At 40.8% G+C, this 23,710-nt stretch overlaps 1 protein-coding gene across 1 annotated transcript; it reads right to left on the bottom strand.

Moving 5' to 3' along the window:
• Positions 1–13,698: 13,698 nt before the first annotated feature.
• LOC145866969 (uncharacterized) lies at positions 13,699–21,398 on the bottom strand. Its single transcript, XM_082971023.1, has 2 exons — positions 19,676–21,398; positions 13,699–13,709 (listed from the first exon to the last, which is right to left on the bottom strand). Exons 1-2 carry the CDS (start codon positions 21,396–21,398, stop codon positions 13,699–13,701), a joined length of 1,734 nt encoding a protein of 577 aa, XP_082827149.1.
• Between the last annotated feature and the right edge of the window lie 2,312 nt (positions 21,399–23,710).

Here is a 23,710-nt window from a genome sequence, read left to right as displayed (position 1 = left end):
GCTCGCAGGGGATGTGTTAATTCATAACCCATCATTTATACCTGTTAATTCATAACCCATCATTTATACCTGTTAATTCATAACCCATCATTTATACCTGTTAATTCATAACCCATCATTTATACCTGTTCATTCATAACCCATCATTTATACCTGTTAATTCATAACCCATCATTTATACCTGTTAGTTCATAACCCATCATTTATACCTGTTAATTCATAACCCATCATTTATACCTGTTAATTCATAACCCATCATTTATACCTGTTAATTCATAACCCATCATTTATACCTGTTAGTTCATAATCCATCATTTATACCTGTTAATTCAGGGGCGGTTCAGGCAGGCTGGCACGCTCCCTGACCTAACTTGGCAGGAACTAATGGGAATCCATAATAAATACAAATACTTTATCAATATATTTGTGTCTCTTTACTCTTGGAATCTAAAATGCTAATTGGCATCAAAGTAGACGACATGCAAGACTACAAATCCCTGCAAGCTCCTGCATGTCATCTCTAGCCAACACCTTTCACAGAACAGTTCACTGAATTGTCCATTGAAATACATTTTGACAATTTAATCATTGCTACATTAAGGCCTGATTGCTGGAGTGCTGCAGAGATGGTTGTCCTTCTGGAAGGTTCTCCCATCTCCACAGAGGAACTCTGGAGTGAACATCGGGTTCTTGGTCACCTCCTTGACCAAGGCCCTTCTCCCCAGATTGCTCAGTTTGGCCAGGCAGCCAGCTCTAGGAAGAATCTTGGTGGTTCCAAACTTCTTCCATATAAGAATGATGGAGGCCACTGTGTTCTTGGGGACCTTCAATGCTGAAGACATTTTTTGGTACCCTTTCCCAGATCTGTGCCTCGACACAATCCTGTCTCAGAGCAATATGGACAATTCCTTTGACCTCATGGCTCGGTTTTTGTTCTGACATGCACTGTAAACTGTGGGATCTTATATAGACAGTTGTGTGCCTTTCCTAATCATGTCTAATCAATTGAATTTACCACAAGTGGACTCCAATCAAGTTGTAGAAACATTTCAAGGAAGATCAATTGAATCAGGATGCATCTGAGCTCAATTTCGAGTCTCATAGCAAAGGGTCTGAATACTTAAGTAAATACATTTGGAAAAATGTTTTTTAAAAATGATTTTGTTTTCTCATTATGGGTTATTGTGATGGCATTATGGGGTATTGATTATTCAATTATGAAATTATTCAACTTTAGAATAAGGCTGTAATGTAACTAAATGTTTAAAAAGTGAAGGGGTCTGAATACTTAATGAATGCACTGTATACCCCTTGCAGTTTTGTACACAGTCATGTGATACGTGGTATAGAAGAGTCCAATCTTAGGAGAGTACATGGGAGGCACTACACTGTGTGTCTGCAGGTGTCTATCTGGTCAAAACCACTGATACAGGTGCCCCTCCACCATCTGGTGGGATGGATCATGTCTACAGAGAAACCTAGATTCAAATACTTAGATTTGTGTGTATTGGGTCTATGTTGTGAAATTGTTAGATATTACTTGTTAGATATTACTGCACTGTCGCAGCTAGAAACACAAGCATTTCACTACACCCACAATAATATCTGCTAAACACGTGTATGTGACCAATAAAATGTGATTTTGATTTGAAATAAACGTCCTATTTATCAAAGATGCTTTTGGCTGGAGTCAAAATGACTCCAAAGGATTTGAATTTGTTAAAAGTCCATATTGATATAGAAACACTAAACCATGATTTAGATTTATTAAGAACAAGTTGATTGACAAAGTCATTAAGAATTGAATAAACTACATTTTGGCTATGATAAAAGATATGCCTCTGGGGTCAAAATGATCCATGTCAGAAGTATGGTTCAATGCAAATATGTAGTGGGTGTAAAGTTTGTTTTAAATTCTCACTCATTAAAAACGAATCAATCAACACATGCTTCTCTTTGAACGACTTAATATAATATTAAACTTTCCTGAAATAAATTAAAAATAAACGTTTGGTTCCTCAACTGCGTTGCCCTCCAGTCAGCAGATGGCGATGTGCGTCTTTTAGGTTCAGGCGATGCTGCCAGTGTGACGTATAATCTAGTGGACGGGACGCTCCTTCAACAACAACAGCTAGTCAGACACCTCGGTAGTTTTCTAACAAACATAGCTACAACATTCACGCTCTTTACACTGTTTTGGTGTATATTAGTCGCTGTGTATTAAACACACTTCTGTCGTATGTACTTGTTGGCCCATTTAATGATATATTTACGTTGTTTGTCAGCTAGCTGGTTTGCTAAGTTAGCTTAGAACTAAGCTAGTCGCTAATGCTAACTAGCTAACATACCGACCATGAGTTCACTAAGCTACTCTCCTCCTGCTAAAGAAGCGGAGGTCTGCTGGACGGAGAAAGAAGCTCTAGTGAAAGAGGAGGAGGAAGAGGAGGCTGTTACAATACAAAAACAAGTAGAGGGTGAAGCTGTTAGCGTGAAAGAAGAAGAGAAAGACGTTACAGTGAAAGAAGAGAAAGACGCGTTCAGAGTGAAAGAGGAGGAGGGTGTTACAGTAAAAGAAGAGGCGGCAGAGAAAGAGGAGGATTCAGTTTTTGGAGTGAAAGGGGAGGAGGGGGAGATGACTGTCACATTAGAGGAAGAAGAGGAGGTTGGAGATCTGTTTAACACCAGTAAGTACCGTCTCTGCAGTCGTTGAACCAATATGCAGTAAAGGGGTTCTACACTTTAATGTTGTTCTGTAGGAATGGCTGAAGCTTCACTGTAACGTGTAGAACATCAAGAGTGGACCATCAACAAAACGTTAACAATTGATCAAATGCATCCAATGACAATGCCTGAAATACTGTAGTCCTCAATATCTCCTATTAGATTAGCCCAATATGTTCTCTTAAAGGGGCAATCAGCAGTTGTTACATCCATTTGGGGACTTATACATTAATGATATGTACCCATCTGTTTCTTGAAGAAATCACTTATAAATGCCTCATGAGCTTAGTTCAACTGTCATACCCCATCAGAACCCAAAATATAAGCTTTTATTCACTCCAATGTTTGTCAGTAAATATAAACAAACACTGTATATCCTCAAAACATGGTTAAAACTATAATGTTGATATCATGGATGGTTACATTTCTCCAGCCCCATCCCTCAGCTTTTTACCGAAACGGGCAGGGAGTACGCTTTGTTATTGTTTCTACTGCTGATTGCTGCCCCCGTTACTCCTCAAGGTCCAAGGACTGTATGTTATTTTCAGAGGTAGACTGGCTCTGTTCAGGTAAAATAGCCAAATATTCCATCAAAATGTGAATCGATTCTCAATTGCAATACGTTTCTAGAAGCATAAATTGCTGTACTTTCATATCAATTCAGAGTAATTTCACACAATATTTAAATATCACATCAAAATAATTTCACATAATACTTTCCGGACTAGTCTCCCAGTCCCTGCTGCTGAAAAACATCCCCACAGCATGATGCTGCCACCACCATGCTTCACCGTAGGGATGGTGCCAGGTTTCCTCCAGACCTGACTCTTGGCATTCAGGCCAATGAGTTCAATCTTGGTTTCATTAAGCCAGAGAATCTTGTTTCTCATGGTCTTAGAGTCCTTAAGGTGCCTTTTGTCAAACTCCAAGAGGGCTGTCATATGCTTTATACTGAGGAGTGGCTTCTGTCTGGCCACTACCATAAAGGTCTGATTGGTGGAGTGCTGCAGAGATGGTTGTCCTTCTGGAAGGTTCTCCCATCTCCACAGAGGAACTCTGGAGCTCTGTCAGAGTGACCATCAGGTTTGTGGTCACCTCCTTGACCAAGGCCCTTCTCCCCCAATTGCTCAGTTTGGCCTGGTGACCAGCTCTAGGAAGAGTATTCCATTTAAGAATGATGGAGGTCACTGTGTTCTTGGGGACCTTCAATGCTGCAGAATTTGTTTTTGGTACCGTTCCCCAGATCTGTGCCTCGACACAAGCTTGTCCTGGAGCTCTACGGACAGTTCCTTCGACCTCATGGCTTGGTTTTTGCTCTGACATGCACTGTCAACTCTGGGACGTTATATAGACAGGTGTGTGCCTTCCAAATCATATCCAATCAATTGAATTTCCCACAGGTGGACTCCGAACAAGTTGTAGATACATCTCAAGGATGATTAATGGAAACAAGATGCACCTGAAAGCAATTTCGAGTCTCATAGCAAAGGGTCTGAATACTTCAGTAAATAAGGTATTTCTGTTTTTTACCTGTTTTCACTTTGTCATTATGGGCTATTGATGACACCCCTCTGAAACAAGATAGCCTAACCATCAGAAAAAAACCTCTTCCTTAGCCTACTCCTCCCGCTGCTGCTTGCCTTCGTAAATTCTGATGTTATGCTCCTATAGTTTCTGGTGATGGTGATGCGTGGTGCAGACCTCACTACCCTCTGGAGAGCCTTTTTCGGTTATGGGCAGAGCAGCTGCCATACCAGGCGTTTGATACAGCCCGACAGGATGCTCTCGATTGTGCATCTGTAAAAGTTTGTGAGTGTTTTTGGTGACAAGCCGACCATTACACTGGATAATCACAGCTAGCTAGCTGCTACCGAGTGGCCCAGCCTCGAAGCTAGCGTTGAGCCAGGCCCATCTCCCGGCCTGCTCAGTGGACCCTATGATCACTCAGCTACACAGCTGATGCCTCCCAGACTCTTCACTAAGACGACTAGAAGCCACTACATCACCGGATTCCTGCCGTAAGCTCTGGACCTTTGCACCGGAGTGGCTATAGTGGCTAATTCCCTTGTCCCGAAGCTAGCACCAGTTAGCCTTGAGCCAGGTGCATCACCCGGCTAGCAAACAAAATTACTCCAGCTACAATAGCTATTTTGCCACTTGGCCTGTACCCTTTGTCAACACGGAGCTCCACCGATCCATCACGACTGGTCTGCCGACGTAATTCCGTCCGATGTGCCCTCAACCGGCCTTTGCAGGACGTCGGTGACGCCCTTGTCCCGAAGTTAGCACCAGTTAGCCTCGAGCCAGGCGCATCTCCCGGCTAGCATAGTAACGACTACTTACCGGCTTCCCTGTTTCGTATATTCCCGTTCACTGGACCCTATGATCACTTGGCTACATAGCTGATGCCTGCTGGACTGTTCATTAATCACGGTACTCCATTTTGTTTGTTTTGTTTATCTGTCGGCCCCAGCCTCGAATTCAGGCCCTGTGTGTATTTAACTGACCCTCTCTGCCCATTCATCACCATTTTACCTGTTGTTGTTGTCTTAGCTGATTAACTGTTGTCTTACCCGTTGTTGTCTTAGCTAGCTCTCCCAATCAACACCTGTGATTGCTTTATGCCTCGCTTTATGTCTCTCTAATGTCAATATGCCTTGTATACTGTTGTTTAGGGTAGTTATCCTTGTTTTATTTTACTGCAGAGCCCCTAGTCCTACTCAACATGGCTCAGAGAGCTCTTTTGTCCCAACTCCCACACATGCGGTGACCTCACCTAGCATAACTAGTGCCTACAGAGATGCAACCTCTCTTATCACTCAACACCTAGGTTTACCTCCACTGTACCCGCACCCTACCATACCCCTGTCTGTACATTATGCCTTGAATCTATCCTACCACGCCCAGAAATCTGCTCCTTTTATTCTCTGTTCCCAACACACTATTCGACCAATTCTGATAGCCTTTAGCCGTACCCTCATCCTACTCCTCTGTTCCTTGGGTGATGTAGAGGTTAACCCAGGCCCTGTGTGATGTCCTGGCCGTGTCTGAATCCTGGCTTAGGAAGGCAACCAACAATTCTGAAATTTCCATCCCCAACCACAACATTTTCAGTCAAGATAGAACTGTCAAAAGAGAGGAGTTGCAATCTACTGCAGAGATGGCCTGCAAAGTTCTGTCATACTTCCCAGGTCCATGCCCAAACAGTTCGAGCTTCTAATTTTAAAAATGAATCTCTCCAGAAATAAGTCTCACTGTTGCCGCCTGTTATAGACCCCCCTCAGCTCCCAGGTGTGCCCTGGACACCATATGTGAATTGATTGCCCCCTATCCATCTTCAGAGTTGGTTCTATTAGGTGACCTAAACTGGGATATGCTTAACACCCCGGCCGTCCTAAAATCCAAGCTAGATGCCCTCAATCTCACACAAATTATCAAGGAACCCATCAGGTACAACCCTAAATCCATAAACATGGGCACCCTCATAGATATTATCCTGACCAACTTGCCCTCCAAATACACCTCTGCTGATTTCAATCAGGATCTCAGCGATCGTTGACTGCATCCGTTATGGGTCCACGGTCAAACGACCAACCCTCATCACTGTCAAACGCTCCCTAAAACACTTCTGTAAGCAGGCCTTTCTAATCGACCTGGCCCGGGTATCCTGGAAGGATTTTGACCTCATCCCATCAGTAGAGGATGCCTGATTTTTCTTTCATTATAATTTCCTCACCACCTTAAATAAGCAAGCCCCTTTCAAAAAATGTAGAACTAAGAACAGATATAGCCCTTGGTTCACTCCAGGTCTGACTGCCCCCGACCAGCACAAAAACATTGAATAGTCTCTGCGATATGCAACTTTTCAGAGAAGTCAGGAATTTTCAAGCTAGCATATAATGTCACAAAAACCCAGAAGACAGCTAAATGCAGCACTAACCTTTGATGATCTTCATCAGATGACAATCCTAGGACATTGTTATCCTGTTAGGGCTAGGGGGCAGTATTGACACGGCTGGATAAAAAACATACCCGATTTAATCTGGTTACCACTCCTACCCAGTAACTAGAATATGCATATACTTATTACATATGGATAGAAAACACCCTAAAGTTTCTAAAACTGTTTGAATGGTGTCTGTGAGTATAACAGAACTCAAATGGCAGGTCAAAACCTGAGAGATTCCTTTACAGGAAGTGGCCTGTCTGACCATTTCTTGAACTTCTTTTCCATCCTATCCCCAACAGGTTAATCCATTTGCACACACTGTATATAGATTTTTCTGTTGTGTTATTGACTGTACGTTTGTTTATCCCACTTGTAACTCTGTGTTGTTTGTGTCGCACTGCTTTGCTTTATCTTGGCCAGGTCGCAGTTGTAAATGAGAACTTGTTAAATAAAGGACTTGTTCTCAACTAGCCTACCTGGTTAAATAAATCAATAAAATCTTAACTTTATTGACAACACCCAAATGGATACTGTCATTAACGCGGTTCTTCAATAATTACACATAATTCTTAATGCTTTAGCAAACATTATATTAAACAGGACATTCAAATATCCTTACAATTATAATCCAAAGTAGTGTGAAATGAACTCATCATCAACCTGGAAATGGAGGTTACTCCCCTGAATTTCCCCCATTCACATTCAGAATACATTGTGAAAAACTAAAATCTTTGCTCACCATTTTTGCTCCAGGCAGATATAGTACATCCATAACTATCGGTTTCCTCATTAGCAGGGAGGAGTTTCTGCAATCAAATTGCCCTCGTCCCGCAATTTTAGCAAACACAGAAAGGGGACTATATTGGAGACCAAAAGTCGTCTGGCACACTGCTTAGAGTTTCAACAACATGAATAACGTATTTCTAGCCTACAATCATCTATGTTACTGCTAATGTGAAAACAAGACAAAATATGACTATTCTTGCTCATTTTAAGGCAAATATCAAATAATTTTAATATTCATGACAGAAGTCAATTGTTGTCCAACATCATGGCTCCACTGTTGGCATCACCTTTTACAGTGGATTACCGCTGTTGTGGGCCTTTAATCATCTGTCTGACTTTGTTGTTCACGCAGGAGAGATACTTAACTATCGTGGATCCTCTGGGGAGCCTCAACAACCTCATGATGCTGAAGAGGCAGAGAAGAGTCTCTCCACATTAGAACACCTCAAGAAACACCTGCAGAGATCCACAGGGAAGAGAACTCACTGCTGCTCTGACTGTGGGAAGAGATTCACCTCCCCATCAGGCATTAAAATTCATCAGAGAATCCACACAGGAGAGAAACCTTATAGCTGTGATCAATGTGGGAAGAGTTTTGGTCAATCTGGCCATCTGGTATCACACCAGAGAACACACACAGGAGAGAAATCTTATAGCTGTGATCAATGTGGGAAGAGTTTTAGTCAATCTGGCTCTCTGACTCTACACCAGAGAATACACACAGGAGAGAAACCTTATAGCTGTGATCAATGTGGGAAGAGTTTTGGTCAATCTGGCCATCTGGTATCACACCAGAGAACACACACAGGAGAGAAATCTTATAGCTGTGATCAATGTGGGAAGAGTTTTAGTCAATCTGGCTCTCTGACTCTACACCAGAGAATACACACAGGAGAGAAATCTTATAGCTGTGATCATTGTGGGAAGAGATACTTATATAAAAGTTATCTGATCAAACATCAGAAAAGACATGAAGGAGTTGTTTCATGATATCAATGAAATAATGTCACAATGTAGAATGTTTTAACATTGTAGTAGGAATATTTTAATAGGGTCACAATGTAGAAACCTAAACGTTTGTCCCCTATTCTATTGATTTCAACATGATATGGATATTAGCCTCAGGGGGAAAATCCAGGCTCTGAAATGGAAGAGTTACTATTTATGAGATTTAACAAAAAAGAGTTGTGTTACACTTACCACGTTGGTGACGCACTTGAATCAAAATGTATCTGGCTGTTTTCTACAAATTGTCCTCTAACCAGGGATGTACACATTATTCCCAGATTCCGTGTGGTTTTTGAGCTGTTAGTTTTAACAGGACGTGCAACCTCATCTCCCTCCTCTCGGCACAATTAATTTCAACATGATATCGATGAGTTATGACAAATAAGTTTTGCGTTCCTTTGTTTAGTGACCCCTACATTTAAATGCATCACTCCAAAATGTAGCTGACTGTCTTCTGCAGGTTGTCCTCTAATCAGTGAGGTAAAAGATATCTCCATTTCCATGTGTGTTTTGTTTTGTTGTGTTAGTTTCAAGAGCAGGTTCAACCTGATTTCCCCCCAAATGGATATAAGATTTGTGTTTTGCGTTTAGCTAGTGCGTTGCTATGGATCTTTATTTATTTTGACTGCACGTTTTTCCGTATTGGAGATGAGTTTTGTTTGGGCTCGTTCCAAGGAGACGAGAGTTCTAGAAGCTAGTGGGATTTAGAAAGAGGAGAGTTCTAGAAGCTAGTGAGTTTTAGGAAGACGAGTGTTCTAGAAGCTAGTGGGATTTAGAAAGAGGAGAGTTCTAGAAGCTAGTGAGTTTTAGGAAGACGAGAGTTCTAGAAGCTAGTGAGTTTTAGGAAGACGAGAGTTCTAGAAGCTAGTGAGTTTTAGGAAGACGAGAGTTCTAGAAGCTAGTGGGATTTAGGAAGACGAGAGTTCTAGAAGCTAGAGGGATTTAGGATTCTATAGAAAGAAAAAGGAGAAACAAATAATCCTATTGTATATTATTATTTAGAAATACGTGTTTTTTCTTGTTTTTAATTGTTGACAGCCAGTAGACACCATGTTTATATTGGTGAAGGTGAATCATTGTAGTTGATTATAATGTGAAATGGAAGTTGTTTTCTGTTGGTGGTGAGCAAACTTTTCCAACAAAAATATAGGATATATTTGTTGTCTTAAGGGGGGAGGTATTACAGGCTTTGGTTTTTCCATTTATGTTTTGAGGTTGGACTTTAGCACGTCTAGCTCGTTAGCCCGTCTAGCTCGTTAGCCCGTCTAGCTCGTTAGCCCGTCTAGCTCGTTAGCAGGTCTAGCTCGTTAGCACGTAGGACGCACTGATTGGTGTCACCTCGTTAGTCAGTATGTGTTACACCTGTGCTGGCTTGTCCATCTCGTTAGTGGGAAGGTGTTTCACCTGAGCTGGTCCAGGTTCTATTTAAGAGTGTCTGGCCCAGTGCTCCAGTTGTCTTGATACATGTGGAGAGTCAACACCTTTAGTTGCTCCACCTTTTTGGTTTACTTCCTGTCTTTAAGTTTGGTGTGGGATTTTCTTTTGTTTTCCTCTTCTTGGGCAGATTTAGTGGGTCTCATGGTGGGTGTCTTTTAGGTCCCAGTTGTTGTTACTAGTCAACTTCCAGTGGACACCCCCATAGTGTCTTTCAGAGACCCTCCTAAAAAACAAGTTATATTTTGGGTTGGATATTGCATCATATTGTTGATATTTTAATCAATGGCATTTCCTTACAATGCTCATTAGTCTTTCAGTTGTTATTATTGTTTTTTATCCTCATATTTGTGTACTAAATATTTCTGATTATTTTCATTGTTTTTTCCTGTGAAGCCATTGTGTTGCATCCATGTCTGAAATGTGCTGTATAAATAAAGCTTGATTTGGTTTGAACATATTGTAAAACAAATTACCCAATGACTGACCAATCAACAAATATGTGCAAAAGCAACACGTATCTTGGTCTTTCTTAGTATGAAAAACAGTCTAAATTCAGTATATCTCCCACTATTTCAAAATATTGCATGTTTAGTATCACTTTTCAACCAACCCAGTTCATTTGTTGAAAATGAAAAATGTTGAAATCAACAACATGTCAAAGGATTCAACTACTGGAAACTGAAACAACCAGATCAATCCCACTTTTCCAGCCTGCTGAAGGCGTGGTGGAGTGGTAAACACCACCCCCGGCTCTACCAGGGGCTTGAGGTGGTCTCCCACAGCTCTGCTTATGTCATGTTCTGTGGCCTTGCTGTTCCATTTCTGACTGCCCCTGCAACACAGAAACACATTTAGTCATATTATATAAAACACTCAAAGTAATGGATATGGAGCATCTATGGCCTCAGTTACACCTGGCACCTAAATGTGACTTCTGATCACTCCAAGCTGCATTAGGTTCAGATCTACCAGGATGGGCCTTTGACGCAGTCAGGCCACTGAATATGCATCAGCAATGTAAAGAGATGGGGTGAATGAGTGGGGAAAAATACATTTTCCACAAATTATCTTCATAAATCAAATCAAATGTTATAGGTCACATACAGGTGTTCAGCAGATGTTATTGTAGTGAAATGCTAGACAAGACAAGTAGGCACGCAATGGATTATGGTCATTGTAGTTAATTACGTTTTATGCGCTAAACTATGTAGAATATTGGCCTGTTGGAAACTACAACTCCCTACTACATCACACAGTTCAGGCTGGATCTGATGCATCTCTACAGAAACTACAACGTCACACAGTTCAGTCTGGATTGGATTTATCTCTAGAGAAACTACAACTCCCTACTACATCACACAGTTCAGGCTGGGTCTGATTTATCTCTAGAGAAACTACAACTCCCTACAGCATCACACAGTTCAGGCTGGGTCTGATTTATTTCTAGAGAAACTACAACTCCCTACAGCATCACACAGTTCAGGCTGGATCTGATATATCTCTAGAGAAACTACAACTCCCTACTCCATCACACAGTTCAGGCTGGATCTGATTTATCTCTAGAGAAACTACAACTCCCTACTACATCACACAGTTCAGTCTGGATCTGATTTATCTCTAGAGAAACTACAACTCCCTACTATATCACACAGTTCAGGCTGGATCTGATTTATCTCTAGAGAAACTACAACTCCCTACTACATCACACAGTTCAGTCTGGATCTGATTTATCTCTAGAGAAACTACAACTCCCTACTCCATCACACAGTTCAGTCTGGATCTGATGCATCTCTAGAGAAACTACAACTCCCTACTACGTCACACAGTTCAGTCTGGATCTGATTTATCTCTAGAGAAACTACAACTCCCTACTACGTCACACAGTTCAGTCTGGATCGGATTTATCTCTAGAGAAACTACAACTCCCTACAGCATCACACAGTTCAGTCTGGATCTGATTTATCTCTAGAGAAACTACAACTCCCTACTACATTACACAGTTCAGGCTGGGTCTGATTTATCTCAAGAGCAATGTTGTGAGGGAAAAATCTATGTTAACCTCTTTAAGTTGATATGACTTCGAATGTGTTGAAGGATCTCTTTAAGGTTGAGAAGTTTATGTGTATGTTTGTGTGGGTGTGCAACCACACACCCTCTGGGCAGACAGGCCAAAGGCGCTTGGCCCAATTCAGGGAACCGTTGATCTACTTCAGAGGAACTGTGTCTAGAGTGATTTCCTGTTGTTTTGACACCTCACTGGAAAACTAGAATAACTAGCTGTTGCTACAGAACGAGACAACCAATTCACAGTTAGTCTGTGTCTCGTTCTCCACACACGTACACATACCAAGATCACGTGTTTTCTATATGCACAAGATAGTTTGACTATATAAGGCTTCTGAACTCCTTGTGTCATCGAGCTCTCGGCCTTCCACCTCAGAGTGTAGGGCTGACCAGCTACTTTATTGCAATTCTTATCAAATAAAGGTTGATTGTTTGAAGAAATGACAAAGTCTCTCCTGATTGGTTAGAATTTTCACCAGAATGTGCAGTAACAATGATAGACCAGACTCATAGTACAGAATGAATGACTGCCCAGTTCAACATCAGTTCACCGTCTCACCTCATACTGTATTGGAGCAGCAGCAGCTGACTGCCCAGTTCAACATCAGTTCACTGTCTCACCTCATACTGTATTTGAGCAGCAGCAGCTGACTGCCCAGTTCAACATCAGTTCACCGTCTCACCTCATACTGTATTGGAGCAGCAGCAGCTGACTGCCCAGTTCAACATCAGTTCACTGTCTCACCTCATACTGTATTGGAGCAGCAGCAGCTGACTGCCCAGTTCATCATCAGTTCACCGTCTCACCTCATACTATATTGGAGCAGCAGCAGCTGACTGCCCAGTTCAACATCAGTTCACCGTCTCACCTCATATTGTATTGGAGCAGCAGCAGCTGACTGCCCAGTTCAACATCAGTTCACTGTCTCACCTCATACTGTATTGGAGCAGCAGCAGCTGACTGCCCAGTTCAACATCAGTTCACCGTCTCACCTCATACTGTATTGGAGCAGCAGCAGCTGACTTGATCGTTGATGCTAATCATCATGTTTGAATCTGAGAGTAAATAGAGCCGACTACACTCTAAAAATGAAGGGTTCAACTGGAGTTGTTCTCAGATCCCCTAAGAACCGTAGGGTTCTTGGTCAATGAAAAACAGCCCCAAAAGGTTCTTCAAAGAACTTGTTAGAAGGTGGGTTCATCGAGGAACCTCCGTTGTTGCTGGACTTCTTCCGGGAACTTCGCAATTACAACTGAAAACGATGGTGACAAGTTTGGATGCGACAACAGTTAAAAAGGTTAAGTTGTGTTGATGTTTGGCTCTGAATATGTCTCGAAATAATGTATTATAATAATATAACATACTAATAATGAATAACGAAGACAATGATGGTTTTCTGTGAATATCTTCCATAACGTTACTATAGTTAATGAACGTAAATATTAGAAAGCCGGGTTTGACCGTCGGCGTTGTATGAGCTACAGTACAGTACCGTTAGCTAGCTAGCTAACGTTATGTCCTAACTAGGCACAACTAGGTTTGGATTATTTCCTCAACTATATTCTTTCCCATATATTGTATATCGTTTCCATAAAGCCAACATGACTTTACACTCATTAACGTAAGTTTCCAATCTAGAGCAGTTTCACTTTTGTGATAACGAAGCTAACGTTAGCTAGTTCATTAACTAACTAACTAACTAACTAACTAAGGACGGAGGGAAATGAATATCTTAGATGGTAGCTGTAGATGGGATTCAAATGCATAATGGTATTAATACAGTGTCTAGACTACCTCTTTTGTATAAATGCCCTTCAGAATCCAAACACAGTATTGCCACGCAGCAAAATGTTGCGTATAATCTTTCAAGTCAGCCTGATAAAATATTGAACAATTTGTGTACAAAGATATCTTGAAATGTGATATTAGGCCTGTATGGCAGTACTGTTACTGTATGGCAGTACTGTATTGGCTAGTGCTTTCTCCAATATGTTCTTCTATTTTACATTACATTGTATGTTGATGCCATTTATCTTTAAATATTGATGTAGTACATTTACAATTACGTAATTTAGCAGACGATCTTATCCAGAGCGACTTACAAATTACAAAGTATATATATATAGATATATATATATATATATATTAATGCTTGTAAGACTATTCTTTGACACATTTTCTCTTCCTTTGAAATTCTTATAGGACAGAACATGGACACAATGCAATTGGGATTAAGAAGAAGGTACAGATATGTTGTAGGACAGCTGCATTTGAAGTGTACATTTAACCTACATAGCAGTCAATACAAACTGAAATCTATTAGCGTACAAATGTGTGCAAATTATCTTTTCAGATCTTCTCAGAAATGAATCAAGTCCATGGAATGGATATAGACAAAAAGATAATTCAAGGACTATTAGAGGTAGAGAGGCGAGGCAGGGGTGAGGACATCATCCTGCTATTTTGACAGTCCCTGAAGGACAATACAGAAGAGGTATCTGCTCTTATTCCTTCCCTTTCTCTAAAGTATTTTGTAATAAAATTAGCAAGTGTAGTAAGATCATTGCTTTACTTTACTAGGACTGGAGACCACAGCAGCGATTCTGCTCTTGCCCTACCTCTTCAATGAGGACCCGGGTGGCCATTATGTCCGTGACAAGGTATGCCTATACACCAAAAACAGTTATGTTGTTCTGGGGATCAGAGAAGTTGGGGTGAAGTTACCAGGGCCGGTCATAAAGAAGGAAAACTTCCTAACATAACTAAGTGGATATGATATACACACTAAAGCTGAAAAATCTGTATTTAGCATCAAGTCTACAATATTGTTAGTTTACCTGTGATTCATTTTTAATGTTGTTTTTATTGTACATATTTTTTTTTATTTTTTTTTAAATGTCATGAAAATCACTATACAAAGTAAATGTATTATTTTTTATGGTCTGACATGTCTGCAGAAATGTTGCAATTTTGTAATGTGTTTTGTTTGTTAAATTGTTTTGTAAATATTAATTCACATTTGTGGTGCCACTAAATAAACAATGAATGATTTAAATCAATATTGTCAATATTGTTATTATTATTAAAATATTGTTTTATAATGGGGAGAGGGTGGACAGGGAGTTAAAAAAATTAACCCCAAAAGGTTCTTTGAGGAACCATGATAAGGGGTTCTTCGAAGAACTTATAGGAGTTCCCACAAAATGTTCTTCAAATAACTTTTAGGGGTTCCCCCACAGTTCCAATTTGAAGAACCCCTACAGGATACTCCAGGAACCTTTACTTTTTAGAGTGTATATTGATAAAAGTCACCTGGTCCGAGAGACATTTACATAGTTATACACAGCCCAATTTGGGATGATTATTTTAGGGCGAAATAGCGGCCACAACAGACAGACCTGATATCGACCATAATTCGACGTCCTTGGACGTCACGTGCTGAGGGGGTATGACCAAAGTTATTCTATTTAGCTACACTTTGTAGTACATTTTTACACTATAATAAATGTTTCTGATGCCACATCGCCCGTTTTCAAAGGGAGTCGTTGGTTTTTAGGGGCAGTCGCTTTTGAGCGTTTGAAAGTATTTTCTCAACTGCGATACCAACTCCAGATGGCGATGTGCGTCTTTCAGGTGATTCTGCCACTGTGACGTATAATCTAGTGGACGGGACGCTTCTTCAACATCAACAGCTAGTCAGCCACCTTGGTTCACTCTAACTTTATGGAAAAAGGTTTATTCAATAAATCTAGCAACTCCTCTCATACTGGGAAGAACCCCCCACAGGCCTTAAGGGCAGTTTTTATTTCAAATGTAGTAGCCGGATGGAGAAAATCCAATAAGCGTTTTATAGTTACATCGTTAAGGTAACTTACCCTAAAGTGGACACACTCCCATCAGTTTCTGAGACAACTGGCCAGACTTTGTAGACAGTTTAATAACGCTTAACCCTCATCTTTATCAAATGATCCATTAAAGATACCAACTCAAAACCTACGTTCGTCTACATATGGGTTGTTTAAATTGTATCTAATTATATTCCCAGTATTACTTCATCAAATCTCTAGTAATCGATTATACACACATACAATTCATCATATTTTCATATATTCACAGAATCCATATAAAACGTAAGAAATTCTCAGGTAGTCACGACAACCATTCCATTTGCTTTTTCAGGGATTCTCCATAGCTACGAAGCATCTCTCCAAACATCCTCCCAGCAGAACCAAAAATAAACTTTAGTTTCCCAGACAATGACCATGGGATCCTCAACGGTTCTCTAACCTCCCAGAGATCACGGCAAAATCAAGCCTCCCAGGAACTATAGACCTTCCGCTGCTTTCTAAAATATCATTCCCCTCTCAATACCACCCCGTGATATTCTATGTTGGCAGTGAAGGAACGGAACCCCAAGATAACGTTAGTTGGTAGAGCATGGTGTTTGCAACGCCAGCATGGTGTGTGCAACGCCAGGGTTGTGGGTTCGATTCCCACGGAGGGGTGGTACAAAAAAAAAAATGTATGAAATGTATGCATTCACTACTGTAAGTCACTCTGGATAATAACATCTGCTAAATGACTAAAATGTATCCACATGTCAGTCATCTGATTAAGCATATTTCTATATGAGGAACTACAGATCTGTTACTATCCAAACATCAGATTAAGACTCAGTCACACAATGCTATTCCCAAACGTACCTAATCAAGTAGTTGTTTTTCCAACAATATTTTAACCTGCAGGAATATTTTCACATTTCTATCTCATGGTTAGCTATACTCGGCTCGCTGTCTCTCAGATCAAAGGTGGGACCATCTGCTCCGTTCCTGAAGTGTGGTCTCCCTGTGATCCCAAGTTAGAGGGATCCCTGGACCACCATTTACCCAGGAGCGGTCACCAAGAGAAGATTCACATCCCCATCGCCAAATGTGGTTAATTTCTTTAATATCAAATGAGGAGAGACAAACTTATCACACAAGTCAGAGTTAATCTTAAACTAAATCTTTATTCACTTATTAATAAGGGAGCAGGTCAATACAACACGCAAATATAGGGTGAATCAATTGAGTGCTCTACGATAATGATGGCTGGTCGACGAATCACCCCCAGATGATTCGTTGAGAGATGAATCACCCCCAGATGATTCGTTGAGAGCCATGAGACAAAAGTACAAAGGTCTTTTACAGCCAAGATACACCCCTTTCAACCTACATGACCAACAACAGATGTATAGAACGGGTCACAAGGTTAAGATTTGTATGAAAGATACTTATAATTCTCAGCAGACAGTATCTGCTGTAAAAACAGTACTCTTTGTGTAGAGACCAGGGTCTGGCCCTGAGGTCACCTCTCCCTGGTACCATATAGAACAGAAACATTAACTCATGTTCTGGAATGCGGTCTCTTTAGGTTTTATCACCCAAAAGACATTGCAAATCTCCTGTCAGTGTTTTCTCCCAGAGGCCCATCCTCAGTAGAACACACAGACACAATAGTTCTAAGAACCCTCTATTCTGTTGCATAAAACAACCATTTGATGCAATAAAAGTATTATAACATAATCTTGCAGTTTTGCTCTCAGTGTCCACTGAAAGTTGACTAGTAACAACAACTGGGACATAAAAGACACCCACCATGAGACCCACTAAATCTGCCCAAGAAGAGGAAAACAAAAGAAAAACCCACACCAAACTTAAAGACAGGAAGCAAACCAAAAAGGTGGAGCAACTAAAGATGTTGACTCTCCACATGTATCAAGACAACTGGAGCACTGGGCCAGACACTCTTAAATAGAACCTGGACAAGCTCAGGTGAAACACCTTCCCACTAACGAGATGGACAAGCCAGCACAGGTGTAACACATACTGACTAACGAGGTGACACCAATCAGTGCGTCCTACGTGCTAACGAGCTAGACGTGCTAACGAGCTAGACGTGCTAACGAGCTATACATGCTAACGAGCTAGACGTGCTAACGAGCTAGACGGGCTAACGAGCTAGACGTGCTAACGAGCTATACATGCTAACGAGCTAGACGGGCTAACGAGCTAGACGGGCTAACGAGCTAGACGTGCTAACGAGCTAGACGTGCTAACGAGCTAGACGTGCTAACGAGCTAGACGTGCTAAAGTCCAACCTCAAAACAAAATGGAAAAACCAAAGACTAACACCTTAATAGAATGCTTACCACCAACAGAAAACAACTTCCATTTCTCATTATAATCAACTACAATGCTTCACCTTCTACAATATAAACATGGTGTCTACTGGCTGTCAACAATTAAAAACAACAAGAAAAAAACCCTAAAACGCTTCTGGAACACATTTTTTATATTTTTTTCCCCCACTAGCTTCTAGAACTCTGGTCCCCTTGGAACGAAAAATACGGAAAAGAATAAGAGATAAAACTCATCGCCAAAAAACCAGTCAAAATAAATTGTAATCAATGGCACTGGCTAACGCAAAACTTATTAACTGCCCACAATCAGCAACCAAGTTGTCCTTACCACGGACATGTCTGATTTCAAGAGGAAACTCCTGCAATATCCGTAGTAACTTTCCACCTCACTGCAGAGCTTCTCTCTCTTCTCAGGGTTCACTAGATAGGCATGTTGTTGGATCGGGGCCCAGTCCCCAATGTCATGCTCTAGTACATTTGGGTTGGCACATCTGAGAATGAACCCTGATATTTTAAAAGCAGGGCAACAATGTCAATATAATTGTACCAAAAATTGTCAGTTGGTTGCATAAATAAATATTTGGTTGCATAGTCCTTTTTTCAAAGTATTTTCAATGACATTTTTCTAGGTGGGATATCCCCAATGTCAAAACACAGTTTTAACATGTACAAATCAATAACCAATATGCAGAAACAGTTTGTGATAAATTGAAAACCTAAACATAACATGTGCTACATACACAAACATCTGCCACAATAATCATATTACTTTTTAAAAACAAGCTCCTTATAAACTGCACAAGCACCAGAAACACTGTTGTTTTGACAAGTAGCAATAAATCACTGATATCGATTAAGGGTGAAATCAGGTTGTACGTGATGTTGAAACTAGCACAACTAAAAAAACACATGGAAATGGGAGATGTCTTTTACCTCACTGATTAGAGGACAACCAGCAGAAGACAGTCAGCTACATTTTGGAGTGAAACATTTAAATGTAGGGGTCGCTAAACAAAGGAACACAACATTTATGTCATCACTCATCGATATCATGTTGAAATCAATTGTGTGAGAGGAGGGAGATGAGGTTGCACGTCCTGTTAAACTAACAGCTCAAAATCCACATGGAATATGGGAGTAATGTGTACATCCCTGGTTAGAGGACAATTTGTAGAAAACAGCTAGCTACATTTTGAAGTGTTGCATTTTGATTCCAGTGGGTCACCAACATGGTAAGTATAACACAACTCTTTTTTTGTTAGTCACTTTTTGTTAAATCACATAAATAGTAACTCTTCCATTTCAGAGCCTGGATTTTCCCCCTGAGGCTAATATCCATATCATGTTGAAATCAATAGAACAGGGGACAAACGTTTAGGGTTCTACATTGTGACATCATTAAAATACTCCTTCTACAATGTTAAAACATTCTACATTGTGACATTATATCATTGATATCATGAAACAACTCCTTCATGTATTTTCTGATGTTTGATCAGATGTCTTTTATCAGAGTATCTCTTGTTACATTGATCACAGCTATAAGATTTCTCTCCTGTGTGTGTTCTTTGGTGTATCTTCAGTTTGCCAGATTGAACAAAACTCTTGCCACATCGAGTACAGCTATAGGGTTTCTCTCCTGTGTGTCTTCTCTGGTGCATCTTCAGTTCTCCAGATTGAACAAAACTCTTCCCACATTGAGTACAGCTATAGGGTTTCTCTCCTGTGTGTCTTCTTTGGTGTATCGTCAGATGGTTAGATTTAAAAAAAAACTTCCCACATCGAGTACAGCTATAGGGTTTCTCTCCTGTGTGTGTTCTCTGGTGAAGAGTCAGATTGCGCAAGCAAGTAAAACTCTTCCCACACTCATCACAGATATACGATTTCTCTCCTGTGTGTATTCTCTGGTGTGATATCAGGCTGCTTCGATGAGTAAAACACTTCCCACATTGATCACAGCTAAAAGGTTTCTCTCCTGTGCGTGTTCTCTGGTGTAATTTCAGGCTGGTTGAATGAGTAAAACTCTTCCCACATTCATCACAGCTGTATGGTTTCTCTCCTGTGTGTGTTCTCTGGTGTGTTATCAGGTTGATTAGCTGAGTAAAACTCTTCCCACATTGATCACAGCTAAAAGGTTTCTCTCCTGTGCGTGTTCTCTGGTGTAATTTCAGGCTGGTTGAATGAGTAAAACTCTTCCCACATTCATCACAGCTGTATGGTTTCTCTCCTGTGTGTGTTCTCTGGTGTGTTATCAGGTTGATTAGCTGAGTAAAACTCTTCCCACATTGATCACAGCTAAAAGGTTTCTCTCCTGTGTGTGTTCTCTGGTGTAATTTCAGGCTGGTTGAACGAGTAAAACTCTTCCCACATTCATCACAGCTAGAAAGTTTCTCTCCTGTGTGTATTCTCTGGTGTGATATCAGGCTGCTTCGATGAGTAAAACTCTTCCCACATTGATCACAGCTAAAAGGTTTCTCTCCTGTGTGTTTTCTCTGGTGGAATTTCAGGCTGGTTGATTGAGTAAAACTCTTCCCACATTCATCACAGCTATATGGTTTCTCTCCTGTGTGTGTTCTCTGGTGTGTTATCAGGTTGCCTAGTTGAGTAAAACTCTTCCCACATTGATCACAGATATATGGTTTCTCTCCTGTGTGTGTTCTCTGGTGTGTTATCAGGTTGCCTAGTTGAGTAAAACTCTTCCCACATTGATCACAGCTAAAAGATTTCTCTCCTGTGTGTGTTCTCTGGTGTAATTTCAGGCTGGTTGAACAAGTAAAACTCTTCCCACATTCATCACAGCTAGAAAGTTTCTCTCCTGTGTGTATTCTCTGGTGTGATATCAGGCTGCTTCGATGAGTAAAACTCTTCCCACATTCATCACAGCTATAAGATTTCTCTCCTGTGCGTGTTCTTTGGTGTACAATAAGATGGCTAGATGTATCAAAACTCTTCCCACATTGAGTACAGCAATAAGCTTTCTCTACTGTGTGGCTTCTCCGATGAATTTTAATGCCTGATGAGGTGAATCTCTTCCCACAGTCAGAGAGGTTAATTATCTTCCCTGTGGGTCTCTGCTGGTGTTTCTTGAGGAGTTCTGATCTGGAGAGACTCTTCTCTGCCTCATCAGCATCATGAGGTTGTTGAGGCTCCCCAGAGGATCCACGATAGTCCCGTCTCTCTCCTGTGTGAATGACAAAGTCATACAGATGGTTAAAGGCCCACAACAGCAGAAATCCACTGTAAAAGGTCATGCCAACAGCGTAGCCATGATGTTGAACAACAATTGACATCTGTAATGAATGTAATGATTACTTGACATTTGTCTTAAAATGAGCAACAATAGTCATATTTTGTCTTGTTTTCACATTAGTAGTAACATCTAAGATTGGAGGCCCTTTTTTATGTTTGCTGGTGAGAAAAGATTTTTGCTCAGGGGAGTAACCTCCATTACCAGGTTGCTTATGAGTTCATTTCACATTACTTTGGATTATAATTGTAAGGCTCGTTTTAATGTTCTATTTAATATAATGTTTGTGTCGTCATCGCAAATCAACCGCTTTGTACTTAAAAAACACTTCAACCAGTAAAATGCTCTTTGGCTTTTCCATCAGCCTGACAATGAGGGTTTGTACACTGTTTGCCAAATTGGCCCATAACTTCACCTAACAACAACATAGACCTACTGTAGGACCCATAACTTCACCTAACAATAACATAGACCTACTGTAGGACCCATAACTTCACCTAACAATAACATAGACCTACTGTAGGATCCATAACTTCACCTAACAACAACATAGACCTACTGTAGGATCCATAACTTCACCTAACAACAACATAGACCTACTGTAGGACCCATAACTTCACCTAACAATAACATCGACCTACTGTAGGACCCATAACTTCACCTAACAATAACATAGACCTACTGTAGGACCCATAACTACACCTAACAACAAATATAGGAAAATAGCTCTGTGTGTTGAACAATAGCCTATCCATCAAGGAACAGTTCTCTACACATTATGAGCTAAGTATCTCTGTTTCCAAACGGACTAACGAGACCCTACAGTAAATCAAGCAGACAATAACACATTATAAACATCAATTTGTTAGGGATGTTGGATCCAACGTGGAGCACGGCATAACTGTCTTTACCAGAGTAATGAATGAAGAAGCACTTTGGTTGTTGTTGCATGTCGTGATGTTTGTAATTTGACTGTCATTCAGAAAAGTATTTCCTGGATCTTCTGATAGTTGATCATGTGACTGTAACTAAACATCTACAGTATTAAGTATTATGTGTAATTATTGAAGAACTGCGTTAATGACAGTATCCATTTGAGTGTTGTCAATAAAGCTAAGATTAAAAAAAAAAAAAAATGTATTTCACCTTTATTTAACCAGGTAGGCTAGTTGAGAACAAGTTCTCATTTACAACTGCAACCTGGCCAAGATAAAGCAAAGCAGTGCGACAAAAACAACAGAGTTACACGTTGGATAAACAAACGAACAGTCAATAACACAATAGAAAAATCTATATATAGTGTGTGCAAATGGAGTACGGAGGTAAGGCAATAAATAGGCCATAGTAGTGAAGTAATTACAATTTAACACTGGAGTGATAGATGTTCAAGTAGAAATACTGGTGTGCAAAAGAGCAAAAAAACGTAAATAAAAACATGGGGATGAGGTAGGCAGTTGGATGGGCTATTTACAGATGGGCTGTGTACAGCTGCAGCGATCGGTAAGCTGCTCAGATAGCTGATGCTTGAAGTTAGTGAGGGAGATATATGTCTCCAACTTCAGCGATTTTTGCAATTCGTTGCAGTCATTGGCAGCAGAGAACTGGAAGGAAAGGCGGCCAAAGGAGGTGTTGGCTTTGGGGATGACCAGTGAGATATACCTCCTGGAGCGCGTGCTATGGGTGGGTGTTGCTATGGTGACCAGTGAGCTGAGTGAAGTCGGCCTAGCAAAGACTTATAGATGACCTGGAGCCAGTGGGTTTGGCGACGAATATGTATACCAGGTCGATTAGAAAGGCCTGCTCGCAGAAGTGTTCTAGGGAGCATGTGACAGTGATGAGGGGTGGCCGTTTGACCGCAAACCCATAACGGATGCAGGCGATGAGGCAGTGATCGCTGAGATCCTGATTGAAAACAGCAGAGGTGTATTTGGAGGGCAAGTTGGTCAGGATAATATCTATGAGGGTGCCCATGTTTACAGATTTAGGGGTTGTACCTGGTGGGTTCCTTGATAATTTGTGTGAGATTGAGGGCATCTAGCTTGAATTGTAGGACGGCCGGGGTGTTAACCTCACTAGGGTAGGGGGCACTGTTTTCACCTCCGGATGAAAAGCGTGCCAAAGTAAACTTGGTAGATTTGGATAGAAAACACTCTAAAGTTCCCAAAACAATGTCTGTGAGTATAACAGAACTGATATGACAGGCGAAAACCTGAGAAAAATACATCCAGGAAGTGGGATTTGTTGTTGTTGTAGTTTTCCATTGACTGCCTATACAGATTCCATTGACTTAGGTCTCAAATTGCACTTCCTAGGGCT

This window comes from Salmo salar, unplaced genomic scaffold, assembly GCF_965601325.2.
Source record: "Salmo salar unplaced genomic scaffold, fSalSal1 ptg000152l, whole genome shotgun sequence".
In the NCBI taxonomy this organism is placed as follows: Eukaryota; Metazoa; Chordata; class Actinopteri; order Salmoniformes; family Salmonidae; genus Salmo; species Salmo salar.
Note: the sequence above shows the minus strand (reverse complement) of the source record. Positions and strands in the feature narration are given on the sequence as shown.